Source organism: Phacochoerus africanus, chromosome 10, assembly GCF_016906955.1.
Source record: "Phacochoerus africanus isolate WHEZ1 chromosome 10, ROS_Pafr_v1, whole genome shotgun sequence".
In the NCBI taxonomy this organism is placed as follows: Eukaryota; Metazoa; Chordata; class Mammalia; order Artiodactyla; family Suidae; genus Phacochoerus; species Phacochoerus africanus.
Window position 1 is genome coordinate 66,756,328 of NC_062553.1, and position 19,971 is coordinate 66,776,298.

Below are 19,971 nucleotides of genomic sequence, written 5' to 3' on the forward strand. Positions count from 1 at the left end.
GGAGAGAGCCAGGGCAGAGGCGAAGAGCTTCACCTCAAAACCCAAGGAGACAATGCCAGCCTTTCAGTCTTCTGCTGTCCTCAGAAGGAGAATGTCCAGTTCTCAAAATCAAGTTCAAAATTCCTCTTTGTACTGCCTGGTCTTCTTCTTTTTCTTCTTCTTTTTTTTTTAAAATTTATTTCTTTCTTTTTCTTTTCCTTTCTTTTCTTTTTCCTTTTTTTTTTTTTTGCTTTTTTTTTTTTTTTTTGCTTTTTAGGACCACAGGTGCAGCATAAGGAAGCTCCCAGGCTAGGGGTCTAATCAGAGCCGTAACTGCTGGCCTACACCACAGCCAGAGCCATGCCGAATCTGAGCTGCATCGCAACCTACACCACAGCTCACATCAGTGCGGGATCCTTAACTCACGGAGCGAGGCCAGATGGAACTCATATCCTCATAGATACTAATTGGATTCATTCCCACAGGACCACAATGGGAACTCCCTGCCTGGTCTTCTCTGGTTCTGCTTACTGCCTTCCTTTTCATCTGCGTCACTCCCCGCTCCTCTTGTTAGCATGGTGGACCATTTCAAACCAAGGCCATTAACACACTTCCCACCTCCACATGTAATTCCCTTCCCCGTTTCCACACTTCAGTTCATACACTTTATTCATCTTTCAAGACTACTTTCCTAATCTTTTCACATTGAGAATAATACTTCCTTTTTTTGTGCCTTCAATGTTTTTGTGTTCCTTAACAATTACACTACTTTTCAGTATATAGTTTATTAATGTATAGGTTTATCTCCCCAACAATTATTTTAGAGTTTTAATTTTATGCCTCCACTCACTTGCTATTAGCATTTCCCTCATCTGTTAGCCTCTCCTTCATTTGTCAGTTTTCCAAATCTTACCCAAATCTTACCTAAATATTAATGGCCACTTCATTCCATCATATACTGTCTGTCTTCTGGACCTCTATTGTATTTTCACTTTTTTTTTTGTCTTTTTAGGGCCGAACCCACAGCACATGAAGGTTCTCAGGCTAGGGGTCAAATCAGAGCTATAGCTGCCAGCCTACACCACAGCCACAGCAACACAGGATCCAAGCCATGTCTGCAACCTACACCACAGCTCACAGCAATGCCAGATCCTTAACCCACTGAGCAAGGCCAGGGATCCAACCTGCGTCCTCCTGAATCCTAGGTGGGTTCATTAACCCATGAGCCACGAAGGGAACTCTATATTTTACTTATTGTATCAACCATTTGGAACTAAAATTCTGAAATTACTTCCACTTGTTAAATTTTACATGACTTTTCATGTGTCTCTGTGAAATCTTTTCAAGCATACTACACTCTTCATTGCAATTTCTTTTAATCATCAACCATGTTCAAAAAGTTCTCCAGCCTGTTGGAATTCCCTTCGTGGTTCAGTGGTTAACAAATCAGACTAGGAACCATGAGGTTGCAGGTTTGGTCCCTGCTCCTGGCCTTGCTCAGTGGGTTGAGGATCCAGTGTTGCCATAAGCTGTGGTGTAGGTCGCAGACCTGGCTCAGATCCCGAGTTGCTGTGGCTCTGGCATAGGCTGGCAGCTACAGCTCCAATTAGACCCCTAGCCTGGGAATCTCCGTATGCCACACGTGCAGCCCTAGAAAAGAAAAAAAAAAAAAAAAAAAAAAAACTTGCCATAATCCTGGCCTATATCAGTGTCCAAACAAATGGCCCAATCAAATTCCTGAGGTCTTTTACTTGAAAGAGCTTCACCTTACTTCTTTAGTTTAGCCTCATTGTCATAGAAAGAAATTCTTATTTTTAAACTTTACCAATTGTAAAATTTCCCTTTCTGCTCTCTATTGTTTTTAAGGCACTTCAGATTTTCTAAGAGTAGCAAACATTCTTTTGAGCTATTAAAAGTTAGTTAATCAATGAAGACATTATTATTATTATTATTATTATTAATATTATAGTAGTTACTTTAAGGAAAAAGGGTTACAAGATTGCTGTTGGATAATGCTGGGTATAGGAAATTGCATATCTTTATTCTGTAGACCTCAGCAGAAGTATTGTGAAGTTTGTCTTTAGCAATGCTGAGATGTTCTTTACTAGTTCTTTTTACTCTCCTATTTCTCGGGGCTTAAATCTTTTCATCTTATATGCATGTTAGGCATTCTCCACCAGCTGGGATGTTATTTCCTCCATCACCTATCCAAAGATTCGACACCTTGAATACATTGCTTTTGTTGAGTAAAAGAATAAGCAGTATGATATATTAGAAAGAGCACAGGCTCTGATGTTGGGAGATCTGAGTCATCATTTACTCATTAGCTGGTACAAGCATTTTGTATGGAAATTAATTTACTTTTTTTTTGTCTTTTATTTTTTGCCATTTCTAGGGCCGCTCCCACAGCATATGGAAGTTCCCAGGCTAGGGGTCTAACTGGAGCTGTAGCTGCCAGCCTATGCCAGAGCCACAGCAACGCAGGATCCAAGTCGCGTCTGCAAACTACACCACAGCTCACGGCAACACCAGATCCTTAACCCACTGAGGAAGGTCAGGATTGAACCTGCAACCTCATGGTTCCTAGTTGGATTCGTTAAGCACTGTGCCATGATGGGAACTCCTTAATTTCCTTAATTTATAAAAGTGTAGTTTCCTTATCTACAAAAGGGAAAATAATGACTTGTTTCTCTACATTACATGATTCTTATAAGGAGTAGTTGTGAAAATAATTATAAGAAGACTTTAGAAATTATAAAGAAGATTATAAATTGACAAATAAATGAATCTATTTCATTCTGCTGATGGATGACTTATTAATCTATCTGGTAAACTGTGGTTCTGATGGCCAATAATGCCTGTTAAATACATTATATCCTCATAATAATATTGTTAAACAGGGACTGCCAATGATTGGACCCCAGGAAAGTTTATCAGTCATGAAAACCACATTTTGTCAAGTCAGAAGAACTATTACTGATAAGAAAAAAACCTCTTTACCCACCAAATTACAGTCTTTCAGAAAGAAATCACTAGGTGAGATTTAGTTAACCAAGTTAAATTTTAGCCCAGTTTTCCCAGATGTCTTGAGTAGGTGAAAGCTTCCTTCATGGCAAGATGAATGAATTTTTGGTTGGAGGTAAGAGGCAGGTAGTGGTCTTGGCACTACATAGACAGATAAACTGTTACTAGTGAGATATCATACCTACAAAAAGAATCTAGGGTTGGATAAGGAGATGCTTTATTGCAGATATTGCTATAAAGGTAAACACTTTCATGGAAATACAATTCAGCAGTTTTAGCATCTTTGTTTTTGCCATATGTGTTACATATTTTTACAATTTTCATATGCTTTTAATTTTTTAAAAGGTATTTTACATACAACCTTTCATTATTGGGTATTTTAAAAGAGAAGACTGTGTATTACATTTTCAAATATTTCAGTTTCTAGCTACTCAAAGTGTGCTGCATGGGTCACCAGCAGTGACATCACCCGAGAGCTTATTAAAAATTCATTGGCTCCTGGAGTTCCCATCGTGATGCAGCAGAAACGAATTCAACTAGGAACCATGAGGTTGCAGGTTCAATCCCTGCCTCCCTCAGTGGGTTAAAGATCCGACATTACTGTGAGCTGTGGTATAGGTCGCAGACCCGGCTGGGATCTGGTGTTGCTGTGACTCTAGCATAGCCCAGCAGAAACAGCTCTGATTAGGCCTCTAGCCTGGAAACCTTCATATGCCGCTGGTGTGGCCCTAAAAGGACAAAAGAGAAAAAAAAATGTGTTAGTTCAGGACACACCTCAGATTTACTAAATCTGAATCTGAATTTTAACATAATATCCTGGTGATTCATAAGCACATTAAAGCATTGTTGTAGTTCATTGTTCTGTGAGAACATCAAATAGTATAGGATTTCATCAGTAAAATTCAGAAGTTCTCCTTTCTATTCCCCTCTCATATTCCATCCCAAGCTTTCTTCAATTGTGGTCACTAATAAAAATTTTGCCTTCACACACACACACACACACACACACACACACATAATGTCTTTTTAGGGTTGCACCCATGGCATATGGAGTTTCCCAGGCTAGGGGTCAAATCAGAGCTGTGGCCGCTGGCCTATGTCACAGCCACAACAACACCAGATCTGAGTCGCATCTGTGACTTACACCACAGCTCATGGCAATACCGATCCTTAACCCACTGAGCAAGGCCAGGGATCAATCCTGCATCTTCATGTTTACTAGTCAGATTCGTTTCTGCTGAGCCATGACAGGAACCCTGCCTTTACCCTTTTATACATTCTTAATGCACATACAATATACAAGTATAATTCAAGACTTCTCGAAAGTTAACAAATCCACAAGATAGGAAAATGATTTGGGCACAAAATAATTAGTGGAGGTTTTTTTTTTTTTTAAAAATGTTCTAATAATTGATCATTTTAAATGAGTACTTACTTTGTCTCAGACCCTCTTCTAAGTGTGTGATCTAATTTTTTCCTCTTGATCACACAGGAAGTGGATGTTCTTAAACAGATATGGACACTGAGGCACAGTGATTTTGCAAGATTACCCTGCTGGTCATTGACAGTCAGAAATTAAATTTACAATTTGACCTCAAAATCTTGTCTTGCAACAACTACATCATGTGTTTCATTTAAGGTCTTCTGAGACCTATTGATACAGCACTAAAAAGGATATTGTTCTAAACACAAACATAAAATCTAGCATAAGTTCCATATTTCCAGGGAGATCACATACCACAACTTACTGAAAGAACTCTATTTTAGTTCTGGATGCCAAGATTCCACTTGTGCAATACTTAAGAGTAATGGGGGGGGATGCACTGGGGGTTTGGGATGGAAATGCTATAAAACTGGGTTGTGATGATAATTGTACAACTATAAACATAATAAATTCATTGAGAAATATAGAAAAAAATAAAATAAAATCCCCCCCCCCCAAAAAAAAGAATTCACTGTGGATCCTCTCTTAGATTCCAAACAGTATGTGGGTTTCTAGAGAAAAACAAAGATGTCTTTCACATTCTCAGTAAATTTCCTTCTTGAAGTTTCACTGTTAAAAGACATTTTCCTAGAAGACTCACCAGTCATAAACCCAAATATTCCTGGGAGAATGCTGACAAACTAGCTTTGAAATTCATGTTCTGAATTATTGACTGTCTCATACAGAATGAGTTCTCCAATGAGGTTTAATGTGGACCAGAATATGTAGCAACAGTACACAAAACTTTGCAGAGTAAAGTTTACCTCCTGACTCACAGTTCCCTTCCCTCCAAACTCGAAGTCTATTGCTAATGTTTCCTCTCCTTTTTGTGCTAGTTTTTCTAAGAAGTATGAATCTAGGAAAGAATGTTTCCAATATTGAAACTTGAAACACGAGAAAGCTTTCAGCTTGGTTGTCCCTTATCTGACCTATTTCCACTTTCACTGATTTAGGGATTCTGTTGGATTTTCAAAACCATCATGATAGTACTAGAGTAGCTTTGCCTTTGTGTGCCAAAGATAGTTTTGGTTTATGGCTGTTGTTTTGTTATGATTATTACAAAGACTCTCCCATTCTCATAAGTGTTCCATGTTGAATGATCAGTTATATGTTCATCCTACATGTGACTATTACATCAGAAAATCGCTATTCAGGCAATAATTTCATTCTTTTTTTACTCACAGGACAAAGGCCTGTTTAACTACAAATCATCTAAATATGTGTCTCAAATTTGAACTGTGATTTTTCTTTTTTAGTGGTTTGAACTGAACAATTTTTTTTAATTTATTTTTTTCCCACTGTACAGCAAGGGGATCAAGTTATCCTTACATGTATACATTTTTATCCCCCACCCTTTGTTCTGTTGCAATATGAGTATCTAGACATAGTTCTCAATGCTACTCAGTAGGATCTCCTTATAAATCTATTCTAAGTTGTGTCTGATCAGCCCAAGCTCCCAATCCCTCCCACTCCCTCCCTCTCCCATCAGGCAGCCACAAGTCTATTTTCCAAGTCCATGATTTTCTTTTCTGTGGAAGGGCTCATTTGTGTCTTATATAAGATTCCAGGTATAAGAGATATATCATTTGGTATTTGTCTTTGTCTTTCTGACTCATTTCACTCAGTATGAGAGTCTCTAGTTCCATCCATGTTGCTGCAAATGGCATTATGCCATTCTTTTTATGGCTGAGTAGTATTCCATTGTGTATATATACTACATCTTCCGAATCCAATCATCTGTTGATGGACATTTGGGTTGTTTCCATGTCCTGGCTATTGTGAATAGAGCTGCAATGAACATGTGGGTGCATGTGTCTCTTTCAAGGTGAGTTTTGTCTGGATATATGCCCAAGAGTGGGATTGCAGGGTCACATGGTAGTTCTATGTGTAGATTTCTAAGGTATCTCCAAACTGTTCTCTATAGTGGCTGTACCAGCTTACATTCACACCAACAGTGCAGGAGGGTTCCCTTTTCTCCACACCCCCCCCCCCCCAGCATTTGTTATTTGTGGACTTATCAATGATGGCCATTCTGACTGGTGTGAGGTGGTATCTCATGGTAGTTTTGTTTGCATTTCTCTTATAATCAGGGATGTTGAGCATTTTTTCATGTGCTTGTTGGCCATCTGTACATCTTCCTTTGAGAAATGTCTATTCAGGTCTTTTGCCCATTTTTCCATTGGGTTGATTGGCTTTTTTTGCTGTTGAGCTGTATCAGTTGCTTGTATATTCTAGAGATTAAGCCCTTGTCCATTGCATCATTTGAAGCTATTTTCTCCCATTCTGTAAGTTGTCTTTTTGTTTTCTTTTGGGTTTCCTTTGCTGTGCAAAAGCTTGTCAGTTTGATGAGGTCCCATTGGTTTATTTTTGCTCTTATTTCTGTTGCTTTGGGAGATTGACCTGAGAAAATATTCATGATGTTGATGTCAGAGAGTGTTTTGCCAATGTTCTCTTCCAGGAGTTTGATGGTGTCTTGTCTTATATTTAAGTCTTTCAGCCATTTTGAGTTTATTTTTGTGCATGGTGTGAGGCTGTGTTCTAATTTCATTGCTTTGCATGCAGCTGTCCAGGTTTCCCAGCAGTGCTTGCTGAATAGACTTTCTTTTTCACATTTTATGTTCTTGCCTCCTTTGTCAAAGATTAATTGACCATAGTTGTCAAAGTTTATTTCTGGGTTCTCTATTCTGTTCCATTGGTCGGTCTGTCTGTCTGTTTTGATACTAGTGCCATGCTGTTTTGATGACTGTGGATTTGTAATATTTTTTGAAGTCTGGGAAAGTTATGCCTCCTGCTTGGTTTTTGTTTCTCAGGATTGCTTTGGCAATTCTGAGTCTTTTGTGATTCCATATAAAATTTTGGATTGTTTGTTCTAGTTCTGTAAAAAACGTCATGGGTAATTTGATAGGGATTGCATTGACTCTATAGATTGCTTTGGGTAGTATGGCCATTTTTACAGTATTGATTTTTCCAATCCATGAACACGGAATATCTTTCCATTTCTTTACATCTTCTTTGATTTCTTTGATTATAGTTTTATATGAACTGAACAACTTTAAGTGATAAAAGCAAAAGGAAAAATACTAATATAAAGCAAATTGACATAAGCTAAAATTTTGCCCGATTTGATGTTGTATAAATCTACAATAAACACGTTTGCTCAAATTACAGTGTACAGTCATATTTTACAATAATAAGAATGATTTATTTTAAAATACAAACTTAATTAACTATATTCTATATCTAATAAGCAAAGTGAAGATTGATCCTTATCCATAGGTACTAGAAAAATCTGTGTTTTGAGTTTATGAGAATTCCTATGGTGGATACATGAGTTCACTAAGAGTTGCCTTGTCTTTAAAAGTTCTGATTGTTCTTCTTTGATGACAAGCCTTATTATTATCAAATCTATGACTCCAGTCTCAGTTTTTTGAGTCTCTATTTTTGGACTATCAGGAATATTAAAATTATCAGCTTTTTGTATGTGAATTACCCACTATAGTATGAGACTACAGATTTTGTCTTACTCAACTTTTATTTCCCCTGTGTCTTGTCTCGTTTCTTCACCTCTGTAAATAAATAATGTAAGAATGAGTAGACAAATGAGGATACAGTAGCTTTACACAACCTACAGTATGATCCTGAATTGGAAATAAAATAAGTCAGTTATCCTGGATGCATTCTCAGGAAAAGACAAGAGCCGGGTATTGTAAGGCAGTGGAGAATACTTGTTCTCAGCCCCTTGGATAAATCAGAGTAAATAGAAAATACTAGTACTTTGTTGACATTGATGTAATGCAGTCAGCAAGGATGATACTATCCAAAGAGAAGTTTAACATGGAAAACTATAGCCTTGTCTATCCCCAGTATGGAAAGCCTGAGCCACTTTGAAATTTCTTTTAACCCCAAGTAATGTTCCTACCATATGACTGTAAATTGGCTGTGAATGTCACTATGGATTTATTATTTTATTTTTTAATTTTTTTTGTCTTTTTTCTTTTTAGGGCTGCACCCATGGCATATGGAGTTTCCCAGGCTAGGGGTCGAATTGGAGTTGTAGCTGCCAGCCTACACCACAGCCACAGCAATGCCAGATCTGAGCTGTGTCTGCAACTTACACCACAGCTCATGACAACACTGGATCCTTGACCCCTTGAGTGAGGCCAGGGATCGAACCTGCAACCTCATGGTTCCTAGTCAGATTCATTTCCCCTGCACCACAATGGGAATTCCAGATTTTTTTAAACTATATAGTGTGATTCTTTTCTGTAAACAAGCAGTCACAATCAACAATTTTTTAAATCCAGCTCTATGTATAGATATTTTATTCAGCATGCATTTTTTTTCTACAATTAACAATGCCAGTTAATTCTAGGATTATATTTCAGGTTTGGAAAGAAAGGTTTTTTCTCCTTTTATTTACTTACTTTAAAAGGTGGAAAATCGGAGTTATGGTTGATTTTTTTGGGGGGGAGTATTTAAAAATTGTATTCTTAAATAAAAATTATTCTTGAATAATTATTTTTAATTAAGAAATCTAACAATGAAATTAATGAATACTATCACAACACATACACCCAAAATAAAGCAAGCAGAAAATTATTTGGTGTAGTTAAAATACTACCAAAGTTTATAAGGCAATTGTATTTTCTTTTTGGTAAAAAAAAGATCAGACCACATATAAGGTAACTTACTCCACAAGGTAACTTACTTAGAATACTTAGAATAAATACTTAGAATACTTAGAATAAATAATAGGGAATAAATAGAGTTTTAAAAGGTGAAATAGATGATGAAATCTTCTCATGGTCTAGTATAATTATAAAAATTAAAAATTTTTGATGATTTTATTTTGTCTCAAGAATTTCCCTTACAGGTATTGACTTTTTCAAAAGCTGTAAAGGAAATTTTATTGCTATATTAATCTTTCCAATTATCCATTTAACTTAAAAAGCATGTTCTTATAATAACCATAAATATGGAATTTTTATGTATCTTAATTTTGAATAATGTCATTCCATTTCCTGTATAATTTGGTATCACAGCATGAATCACTCCTTTGTTGAAAACTCTCCTCAGAATTTCTTGGGAGAAAAATTGGACAGAAAATTAATTTCCTCTTTGAGAGAATTCTTAGAATTTAAATGACACTATTGGTTGAACTGAAACCACAAAATTAGCATTTTACTAATCACTAGGTTTAAATATTTGTGAAACAAAGAGATCTGCCACCATCTTGATCATCAACTCAGCTTGCTTCTTCTTTCCGGTCTTGGGTTCAAGGTATTTCATTTACATATAGCAAAATGTGATATATTATGATTTCAATCTGTCTAATTTTTCACTCCTCACTAAAAAATATGCACTGGTAACTTTTCTGTGTGATTCCAAATATTGATACCTTTTAATGATATACTGGTGGCTTAAAAATGCATTTGCAAATGTCGATGCCATCTATCTCAGAGCTTTAGTTGAAAAATAATAGTTTTATAAAGACCAATTTTTTTTTGCCAAATTTTATGAAAACATTATGTGAAATAATTTATAATCTTTTTAAAGATCATAGTGAGGATCATTTCTGGTAGAATATTTCAAGGCCATTTTTATTCCATGTCATTAGGTTAATAAAATTAATTCTATAAAGGATATGTCAATGATAGACACAAATATAAATGACTGCTTTTTAAAAGATGGTTAGATTTGGATATTTGGAAGGATGCAAATGAATAAAACCAGTAAACTCATTTTGGATTTATAAATATGTCTTCCTTACAAATGCAGTTAGATTCTACAATATGTAGACTGAAACAGTATGTATAAAATAAGCTGATTAGTTTGTTGGCTAATGTATAAACAAATTGCACGTATATTATGATTTTCTTTTCCTAATTTCTCTGGAAACCAATTTCCCAGGACATAAGTTCTAAGTATCTCTGGGTTATTGTAATTTGATGGAACTCTAGAAATCACACATGCTAAGACATCAGAATCTTATGATTCTGCTCAATGAAGTCGTCTTTATGCAGTCATGTCATGGATATAGCAACGTAGAAAAACATAAAATAATAGCTAGACTAAAAAAAATTGATGGAGGTTAAATGTTTCTACATAATATGCACCAACAGTGTTTTTCCCAAAGACGCTGAAAAAGCAGGATGCTCTAACATAAACCTAGAAAAACATCTTCAAAAAATTGCAGATAGGGAGTTCCCGTTGTGGCTCAGTGGTTAAAGAATCTGACTAGGAACCATGAGGTTGCAGGTTCAATCCCTGGCCTTGCTCAGTGGGTTAAGTGATCCGGCATTGCTGTGAGCTGTGGTGTAGGTCGAAGACGTGGCTTGGATCCCACGTTGCTGTGGCTCTGGTGTAGGCTGGTGGCTACAGCTCTGATTCGACCCCTAGCCTGGGAACCTCCACATGCTGTGGGAACGGCCCAAAAAAAGGCAAAAAGACCAAAAAAAATTTTTTTTCAGATAAAATTAAATGCCAGTTCCCTGTGCCTTTTAGTTTATTATCAATTTTTAGCAAATCTGATGGTCTAAGAGGAAATCTTTAAAATAATTAATTGTAGTATTCTTAAATTTAGTAGTATTTAAATATTAATGTTTATGTATTCCTCTGACAAAACCCTATTACCACTTCAAGGATCAAATGTTTTGTTTTAGAGGGTGATAATGGTGTTTCTTATCTCATATAAGCACTAAGCAAGATAATTTGAATGATAAATTTTTCTTGTGAGTAAATTTTCTGTCAGACCTAAATTTTTATTTTGTTTTCTTATATAGGTGTTGACAACCATGAAACTTCTCATCTTTACCTGTCTTGCAGCTGTTGCCCTTGCCAGGCCTGTGAGTATGGTAGAGAATTTAGAAGCTTCTAGATTCTTGATTGAAATTACCTCATATCAAACACAAGAAACTGAGGATAATAATCTTAAAAGTATTGAATGATCTCTAATTACCTATCGAAGCCTTGATATTAAAACTGTGGAAATCCTTCACATCTTGATCATTATTACATAGTTCATTCAAAGTCATCACTCCAAATAAAATCTGACTTGAAGTATAAATGCCTCACAGTAAAAAAATAAAAACAAATAATGAAAAGAAAAGAAAAAGAAATAATGTATTTAACAACATAGTAAATAGAATCAATGAGTGTTATTACGCTCTTTGCCTGGGTCCAATACAGAATTAGCATATATTTAAACATACAAGTCCATGATTTTCTTTTCTGTGGAAGGGCTCATTTGTGTCTTATATAAGATTCCAGGTATAAGAGATATATCATTTGGTATTTGTCTTTGTCTTTCTGACTCATTTCACTCAGTATGAGAGTCTCTAGTTCCATCCATGTTGCTGCAAATGGCATTATGCCATTCTTTTTATGGCTGAGTAGTATTCCATTGTGTATATATACTACATCTTCCGAATCCAATCATCTGTTGATGGACATTTGGGTTGTTTCCATGTCCTGGCTATTGTGAATAGAGCTGCAATGAACATGTGGGTGCATGTGTCTCTTTCAAGGTGAGTTTTGTCTGGATATATGCCCAAGAGTGGGATTGCAGGGTCACATGGTAGTTCTATGTGTAGATTTCTAAGGTATTTCCAAACTGTTCTCTATAGTGGCTGTACCAGCTTACATTCACACCAACAGTGCAGGAGGGTTCCCTTTTCTCCACACCCCCCCCCCCCCAGCATTTGTTATTTGTGGACTTATCAATGATGGCCATTCTGACTGGTGTGAGGTGGTATCTCATGGTAGTTTTGTTTGCATTTCTCTTATAATCAGGGATGTTGAGCATTTTTTCATGTGCTTGTTGGCCATCTGTACATCTTCCTTTGAGAAATGTCTATTCAGGTCTTTTGCCCATTTTTCCATTGGGTTGATTGGCTTTTTTTGCTGTTGAGCTGTATCAGTTGCTTGTATATTCTAGAGATTAAGCCCTTGTCCATTGCATCATTTGAAGCTATTTTCTCCCATTCTGTAAGTTGTCTTTTTGTTTTCTTTTGGGTTTCCTTTGCTGTGCAAAAGCTTGTCAGTTTGATGAGGTCCCATTGGTTTATTTTTGCTCTTATTTCTGTTGCTTTGGGAGATTGACCTGAGAAAATATTCATGATGTTGATGTCAGAGAGTGTTTTGCCAATGTTCTCTTCCAGGAGTTTGATGGTGTCTTGTCTTATATTTAAGTCTTTCAGCCATTTTGAGTTTATTTTTGTGCATGGTGTGAGGCTGTGTTCTAATTTCATTGCTTTGCATGCAGCTGTCCAGGTTTCCCAGCAGTGCTTGCTGAATAGACTTTCTTTTTCACATTTTATGTTCTTGCCTCCTTTGTCAAAGATTAATTGAACCTTTCCACAGAAAAGAAAATCATGGATTTGGAGAATAAACTTGTGGTTGCCAAAGGGGAGGGAGAGGGAGTGGTGTGGTTGGGGAGCTTGGGGTTAATAGATACAAACTATTGCCTTTGGAATGGATTAGCAATGAGACCCTGCTGTGTAGCACTGGGAACTATGTCCAGTCACTTATGATGGAGCATGATAATGTGAATAAATAGAATGTGTACATGTATGTGTAACTGGGTCCCCATGCTGTACAGTAGAAAAAAATGTATTGAGGAAATAACTATTACAAAAATGATAATTATGAAATAAATAAATAAATAAACAAACATACATGTCCAATATTTTCTTACCAAATATAACAGAATGCCACCTATTGCAGTGTATCCTACTTTTGGAACCTAAGTCAAACCCTCACATGAGATGACTCATGTCAACCAATATTTCCCAAGGTGTAGAAAACTGAGTTATTCTGCTGATTCAGAGATTTAATTATTGTGGTCCTTGTAGACAAGGAAACTAGGTAATATAAATTAAAATCACTTTTCTTCTCAAAAAAAAAAGATTCAGTTACTTATGTAGAGCAAAAATTATTCTGTTCCCTTGTGATATATAGCTAGCAAAGATAGAAGGGATAAATTGGAATTGCCTGACAAAGAAACTGTCCAGATAAAATAATAATCTTGGATATTTGGGCATTGTAATTATTAAGTATAGGTGTAAAATTTTTTGGCATTCTGAGATATTCTATGATGAGACTCCTATTTTCTAAATTTTTGTTTGGATAATGCAGGATCACTAATAACCTAACTTTCCTTTTTTTTTTTTTTTTTTGCTTTTTAGGGCCATACCCACAGCATATGGAGGTTCTCAGGCTAGGAATCAAATCAGAGCTGCAGCCGGCCTAACCACAGCCACAGCAACATCGGAATCAGATCCGAGCTGTGTCTGTGATGTACACCACAGCTCACAGCAATGCTGGATCCTTAACCCACTGAGTGAGGCCAGGGATCAAACCCACATCCCCATAGATACTAGTTAGCTTTGTTACTCCAGAGCCACGATGGGAACTCCAAACCAACCTGTTAGACACTAGAACTTTTTCTATGCTACACCTTAAGCACCAATAGGAAGAAAATCTATGATAGCAAGTTACAAAAAAAAGGATCCAATTTTTTCAAAAAAGTGTCACTGTTAGTCTTTTTACAAAAGAAATGGGTATAGTTTCCCCAGCAAACAGATTCTATAATTCTATTCCAAGAAAACATCATTTTTAATGCTACCATTTAACAAACATAAATCTTGTTCCCACAGTTCAAATGTAGATTGAGTTAAATTTTTATATAATTAACTGATTATAAAAATAAAATCCAGAAAATGTTTAATGAAGAAAAGTATATATTTTGTTTCAAAAATTCATAATAGTTATTTTTAGAACTACCATGTAATATAAATAGTTTAGAAAAATTAAATTTATCATTCTGGATCAAGACAAATTAATTAAGATTTTTTTTTAGTCTTTTTACACATTTTTCTCAGTTCTCCATCATACTCCAATGACAGGAAATCATTTACTTTTCTGTGATTTTTATCAAGAAAATAACCATTTTTTTTCTTCCCTGGGAAACTTGGGGTCAGATGAATTTAGCTATTACAATACACATCATTCTTAAATAACAAATGTTACATTTACAGTATTCTATTTGTTTTGTGATATTATTATCGTATTTTGATTGCATTTTGTTTTCTTTTTGTTTGTTTTTAAATTCTTGCATTGTTTTTCACAGAAACCTCCTCTCAGGCATCAGGAACACCTTCAGGTGAGTGCTATTTTCTGTGTTCTAAGAACTCACTAATTGTGGGACTGAGCGATGATATATTGGTCATACATAGACTCTGGTCCTGCTCCTCCCTTCTCTATAAGACATTCAGTTTCACATTCACTGAGGAATAAGGGCTTCAGTTCAAGTATTAAACTGATTATTGATCTAGTCTCACAAACCGTAGAGAGAAGGGTATAGGGACTTACATAAATATTTAATTAATATTTGACATGGGTTATTTAATATAATGTTGCTTCTTTCCATCTCTTTTGCATGTACCCAAATATATGATTGAAAATTTGCTCTCATTTTACACACTGAATCTTAAATTAGATACCTCCACCAAGAGCCTTTACAAAAGTGATTAATCCTCCACTCTGTCCACTAATTGAATTAATACCATTTTTTTTTTTTATTCTTTACAGAATGAGCCAGACAGCAGAGAGGTAAAGTTCTTTCTTTCCCTCGACAAATCTCTCCTTCATTTCTCCATGATGAATGTTAAATATCTTCTTTGTTTCAATTTTTATTTGTCTTTGGTACTCAGGTACTTGGAGTACTTTCTCAATTCTTTGCTTTCATTACACTCCTTTTCAGTTCCTCCTTTGACACCTGACGAGTATTAAGAGTATGAACTTACTAAACCTCTAGGCTTGGTAAAGAAGGAACCAAAAATAATGACTCCTTTAGATTTTAAAATTAGATTATAAAACTAAAACTAATTATCTCCTAACTTACCTAAGAAATATTTTGGTTTGCCTAAGTAAATGGGGAAGTTGTGTTCAAATGGAAAAATATTCTCCTTTTCTGAATCATGTTTATAATTCACAATTGAATTTCTATAGGAACTCTTCAAAGAAAGAAAGTTTCTCAGGTTTCCTGAGGTGGTAAGCATTATCCACTTCTTAAATGACAAATATATTTTTCCGGAAAAAATCAATTTAATTTTTTGTTTATAAATGTGTTTTTCACTTGACTTGATCAAACTTTTTCTTCATTTTCCAAAGCTCCCACAAATAATATTGAAATCAGATATGCAAATATTAGGAGTTGCTTTAAATATTAAAGAACTGCTTTAAATATTAACTTGTGCCTGTATATCTGACTCTTTGCAAAACACAAACGCTTTTCTTTAATACCCTATATAGAGTTTTAAAATGTCCATGATTATGATGATGGAATGTTCTCTATCTCTAAATAATACCTCATATGTGTTGTGTTTTCTGTAATTTTGTGACTGAATTGTCACATAGGAAAAAAAATAGAAATTTTACTTCAAGACCACTATTTAGAAGATTTGATATGAACCCATCTTTGTCTAAATGATTTTTAACATAACCTTCCTTTTTTTTTTGTAGCCTTTATCAAGTCAGTTCAGACAGGTAAGAAATTCTCCACCAGATATACTGTAGAGTTAACAAGGGAAGCACGCTTGGTTTCTGTCCAGTAAGTGCTGTGGTGTGGGTGTTGTGCCAATTCTTTATTGCCTTTTTATGGAAATAAACACTAGACTTAACTGAATCAGGCAGATGAAATCAAGAGAACTCAGAACTACGTCATAAATAAGGTGAAAGATAATAGCAGTCTATAAATAAGGTGAAAGATAATAGCAACAACATTTAGTGGAACAAAATTTTAAATGATTTTAAGTGCACATTTACATACTGATAGCTTAAACAAAGAAAGCTCAGTGAGGCGTCTCAGTGCAAGAAATGATACAGCAATAAATATTAGTGCATTCATAAAAAGCATATTTGTTTATTTATTGCTTTTTAGGGCTGTACCCATGGCATATGGAAGTTCCCAGGCTAGGGGTCGATCAGAGCTGTAGACCTCGACCTACACCACAGCCACAGCAACTCAGGATCCAAGCCACATCTGCGACCTACACCACAGCTCACGGCAATGCTGGATCCCCAACCCACTGAGCAAGGCCAGGGATCGAACTGGCAACCTCATGGATACTAGTCGGATTTGGTTCTGCTGTGCCATAACGGGAACTCCAGGCATATTTATTTTTTTAACTTGCAGCAGCACAATGTAAAGTGTTTTCTCATAGATATCCATTCATTTATGTCCCTCTTTACTAATGTTTCTCTCTTCTTTTTTATCCTTAAGGAAATCATCAATGAACTGAACAGGGTAAGGAACATTAATGATATTTAAATTATTTTAAAATTCATTCTTTCAAAAATATATTAGCTACACTTTTTAGTTTTAACAAAGAGAACTCCTGAGAAAAAAACAGTGATAAACTCAAGGTATCAAAATCTTTCTTATGATAGTGCGTCAAAAAGTATATTCTTGCAGTTCCAAAGTGTTTTGATTTAGAAAAACAGTATTTTTCCTGTGATATTTATACCTTCACTGAACTTTCAAAATGACTAATGAATTCTACTGATAATTCTAAATATTTATTTTATTGATTTAATTTTGTATCTGTGAATAGACAAGGCATTAATATGAATGAATGAATGGGTGCAATTTTGGACTAACCAATTGTTTGCACTTATCACCAAAACTGAAAGAATTCTTTGTTAAAGGTTTTATAAAAAAACAATATTATCTGCACCTAGAATGTTTTACATAATCACAGTTGGTTATTCTCTTTCTTTACACATGAGTTTCTGGGCCGGGGATCAGATCCAAGCTGCACTTGAGACCTAAGTCACAGCTACTTCAATGGAGGACCCTTAACCCACTTTGCTGGGCTGGGTATGAACCCAGCGCTTCCTAGTGGCCACAGATCCCATTGCACCACAGGGGGAACCTCTTAACGCATTTTTTTTAAAAATCTGGTCTGTCAGATTTTTAGTAGTTTTGCTATTGAGACAACACAGGTGCCATTGAAGATAAAAAATGTATCTTCCTAACTACCCTTCATACTTGAATGATCATCCTTTCTTGGCAGGATGCTAGGAGTGAATCAACTGAAGTAAGATTCTTTATTGTAAAACTATTAAGTATAATGTAAGGAAAAGAAAGAGATAAAATCATTTCCTTTAAATATCCTAACGAAAATGAATGAATAATTCTTTTAGGTCAAAACTAAGACAGATATCTCTAATTCAAAGAGAGAAAAAAAAAACATACAATGTTATCATCTGTGATCCATAATTAGCTGGATAACTAAATCAATGGTATTATATTGAGCTTAAATTCTATGGATCATGTCACTACTCCCTGTACTGCTATGGTCATGAAAACTGAACACAACATTCTAGATGGAGAAAATCCATTTTGCTTAAATACTTATACACCATTGAACCAATGCTTCATAGACTTTTATTTATTACATAATCTTTAATCCAATACTTCTGTTTAATAGCCAAAAGCCAAGTAGAGGAAAAAAAGAAGTAAGGGTAGTTAAAGGAAAATGTAGGATTATTTACACTGATTTACCACAACAAATAAGAATCCATAATAATTTATGTCAAGGGAGTTCCCGTCATGGCGCAGTGGTTAATGAATCCGACTAGGAACCATGAGGTTGAGGGTTCGATCCCTGCTCTTGGTCAGTGGGTTAAGGATCCGGCATTGCCCTGAGCTGTGGTGTAGGTCGCAGACGCGGCTCGGATCCCTCATTACTGTGGCTCTGGCGTAGGCTGGCAGCTACAGCTCCGATTCGCCCCCTAGCCTGGGAACCTCCATATGCCGCAGGAGCGGCCCAAGAAATGGCAAAAAGACAAAAAAAAAAAAATTATGTTAAACTCAGAAATGCAGATTAGGGAGGTAAATTCTTTGGTTAGCCTAGTAGGTAGGCTTTTTTCTTTTCCTTATCACTGGCTCTTACCACATATTTCTACTTCTTTTGGCATCTATTTTATTTGATAATTATTATTTGACACTTGAATATTTGTCATAAAAAATAAATTCTCTTTTCTTTTCTAAGAATCATGGCATGGAAGGCCGTGAGGTAAGACCTTTATTGTAATAAACTCTACACTTACATAACATCCATAGTATATACTCTATGCTCTATTTTAAGAAAACTCTCTTCTCAAATTGAGCAAGATTGAACTTCCCAAACAAGGTTATTATACCCAAGAATGTACAATGTTGTGCCAGATAATGTTAAAATTAGAAGAGGAAATGTGTCTTTTAATTGATAATCAGGGAAAATGTTATTTATTAAAATAAAGGGTGTAAGGCAAAATGTGCATGAGTGTTTCAAATGAAATATGAGCCTCCAAAAAAAAAAAGAAAAACAAACCCTGTCTCTACAACCTCAGGGTGTAAACTCACTCCTGTTTGTTGAGGGTAGTCTTTGGGGAGAAAGAATCTGGTTGCAGTAATTACCTAGGATCAATGGCCTATGCTACTTAATCCAAAAGCATGGAAAAAATCCACTAGCCCACAATATTTGGTTAATCAACTTTCCCAAGAGATGAATCATCTGTTGACTATTAAAATCAATCTTTTAGGTATGTACTTGAGAACAAAAATTATATCCATATTTAAATATAAACGTCCATGAGTTAGAAAAAAATCTAAATAGTTCAAAGGGTAGATGTTTTTAAAACATCTAAAGTTAATGTAATTTTAGTTCCATACCAAAATTTGTTGTTGTATTTTCATGTTTCAATTTATTCCATTCAAAGAAGCTCCAAGGATACATGAGAATAAACATTCCACCCAGGGTTCTGGGTGCCCAAGCTCAGTAGGGCACTTCCTTCCAAATTTCATATATATTTTGCATTCTACTCAACCACATATCTATGTTGGATTTAATAAAATGTTATTTTTTAGTGATTGGTTATTACATTCCCACATCCAACATATTTTAAATAAAATTGACAACCCCAAAAAGGTACGTTATATCGGCCCTGAATGTTTCATTACCAATTGCTTTCATTCTAAACAAGGAGTTAGCAACCCAGTATGAAAGTGTGGAACAAATTTCCTTCTAATTCTAAAAGTCACAGTGTTGGTAACACTGATTTTCTCTCTTTTAGCAAAGGGGATCTAGCAGTTCATCAAGTGAGGTAAATCATTTTGATGTTAATTCAGTATCTCAATTAGAAAATTTTTATGAAAACTTGTTGTGCTATGAATGTTACACATCCCATAAGGTCTCATGGTACAGTCTCTATGTCTACAGCTCTACTCTAATTTTAACATACAGGCTATGAGCCCAAAAGATATAATAAAGCAAATACTTGTCAGATGAAATTACAGAATTGTTTCTGCGCTAACAATTCTATCTGGCTATCCATGGTGCCCCAATCTTTTTTTCTCTAATTTTTTTGCCTTTCCTAGATTTTGGTAGTACTAAATATTTTATTTAAAATTACTATAAGAGCTATGCTTCTAAATCATG

At 35.4% G+C, this 19,971-nt stretch overlaps 1 protein-coding gene across 1 annotated transcript in view; it reads left to right on the forward strand.

Annotated features, from left to right (window-relative positions):
* The window catches only part of CSN1S1 (casein alpha s1), a 37,995-nt gene that overhangs the window by 17,539 nt on the left and 485 nt on the right, over positions 1-19,971 (forward strand). The window contains exons 3-10 of the mRNA XM_047798124.1: positions 11,269-11,331; positions 14,616-14,648; positions 15,077-15,097; positions 15,497-15,538; positions 16,010-16,033; positions 16,770-16,793; positions 18,544-18,567; positions 19,607-19,636. Of these exons, the coding sequence (XP_047654080.1) occupies positions 11,269-11,331; positions 14,616-14,648; positions 15,077-15,097; positions 15,497-15,538; positions 16,010-16,033; positions 16,770-16,793; positions 18,544-18,567; positions 19,607-19,636 (261 nt within the window). The remainder of the gene's footprint in view (positions 1-11,268; positions 11,332-14,615; positions 14,649-15,076; positions 15,098-15,496; positions 15,539-16,009; positions 16,034-16,769; positions 16,794-18,543; positions 18,568-19,606; positions 19,637-19,971) is intronic.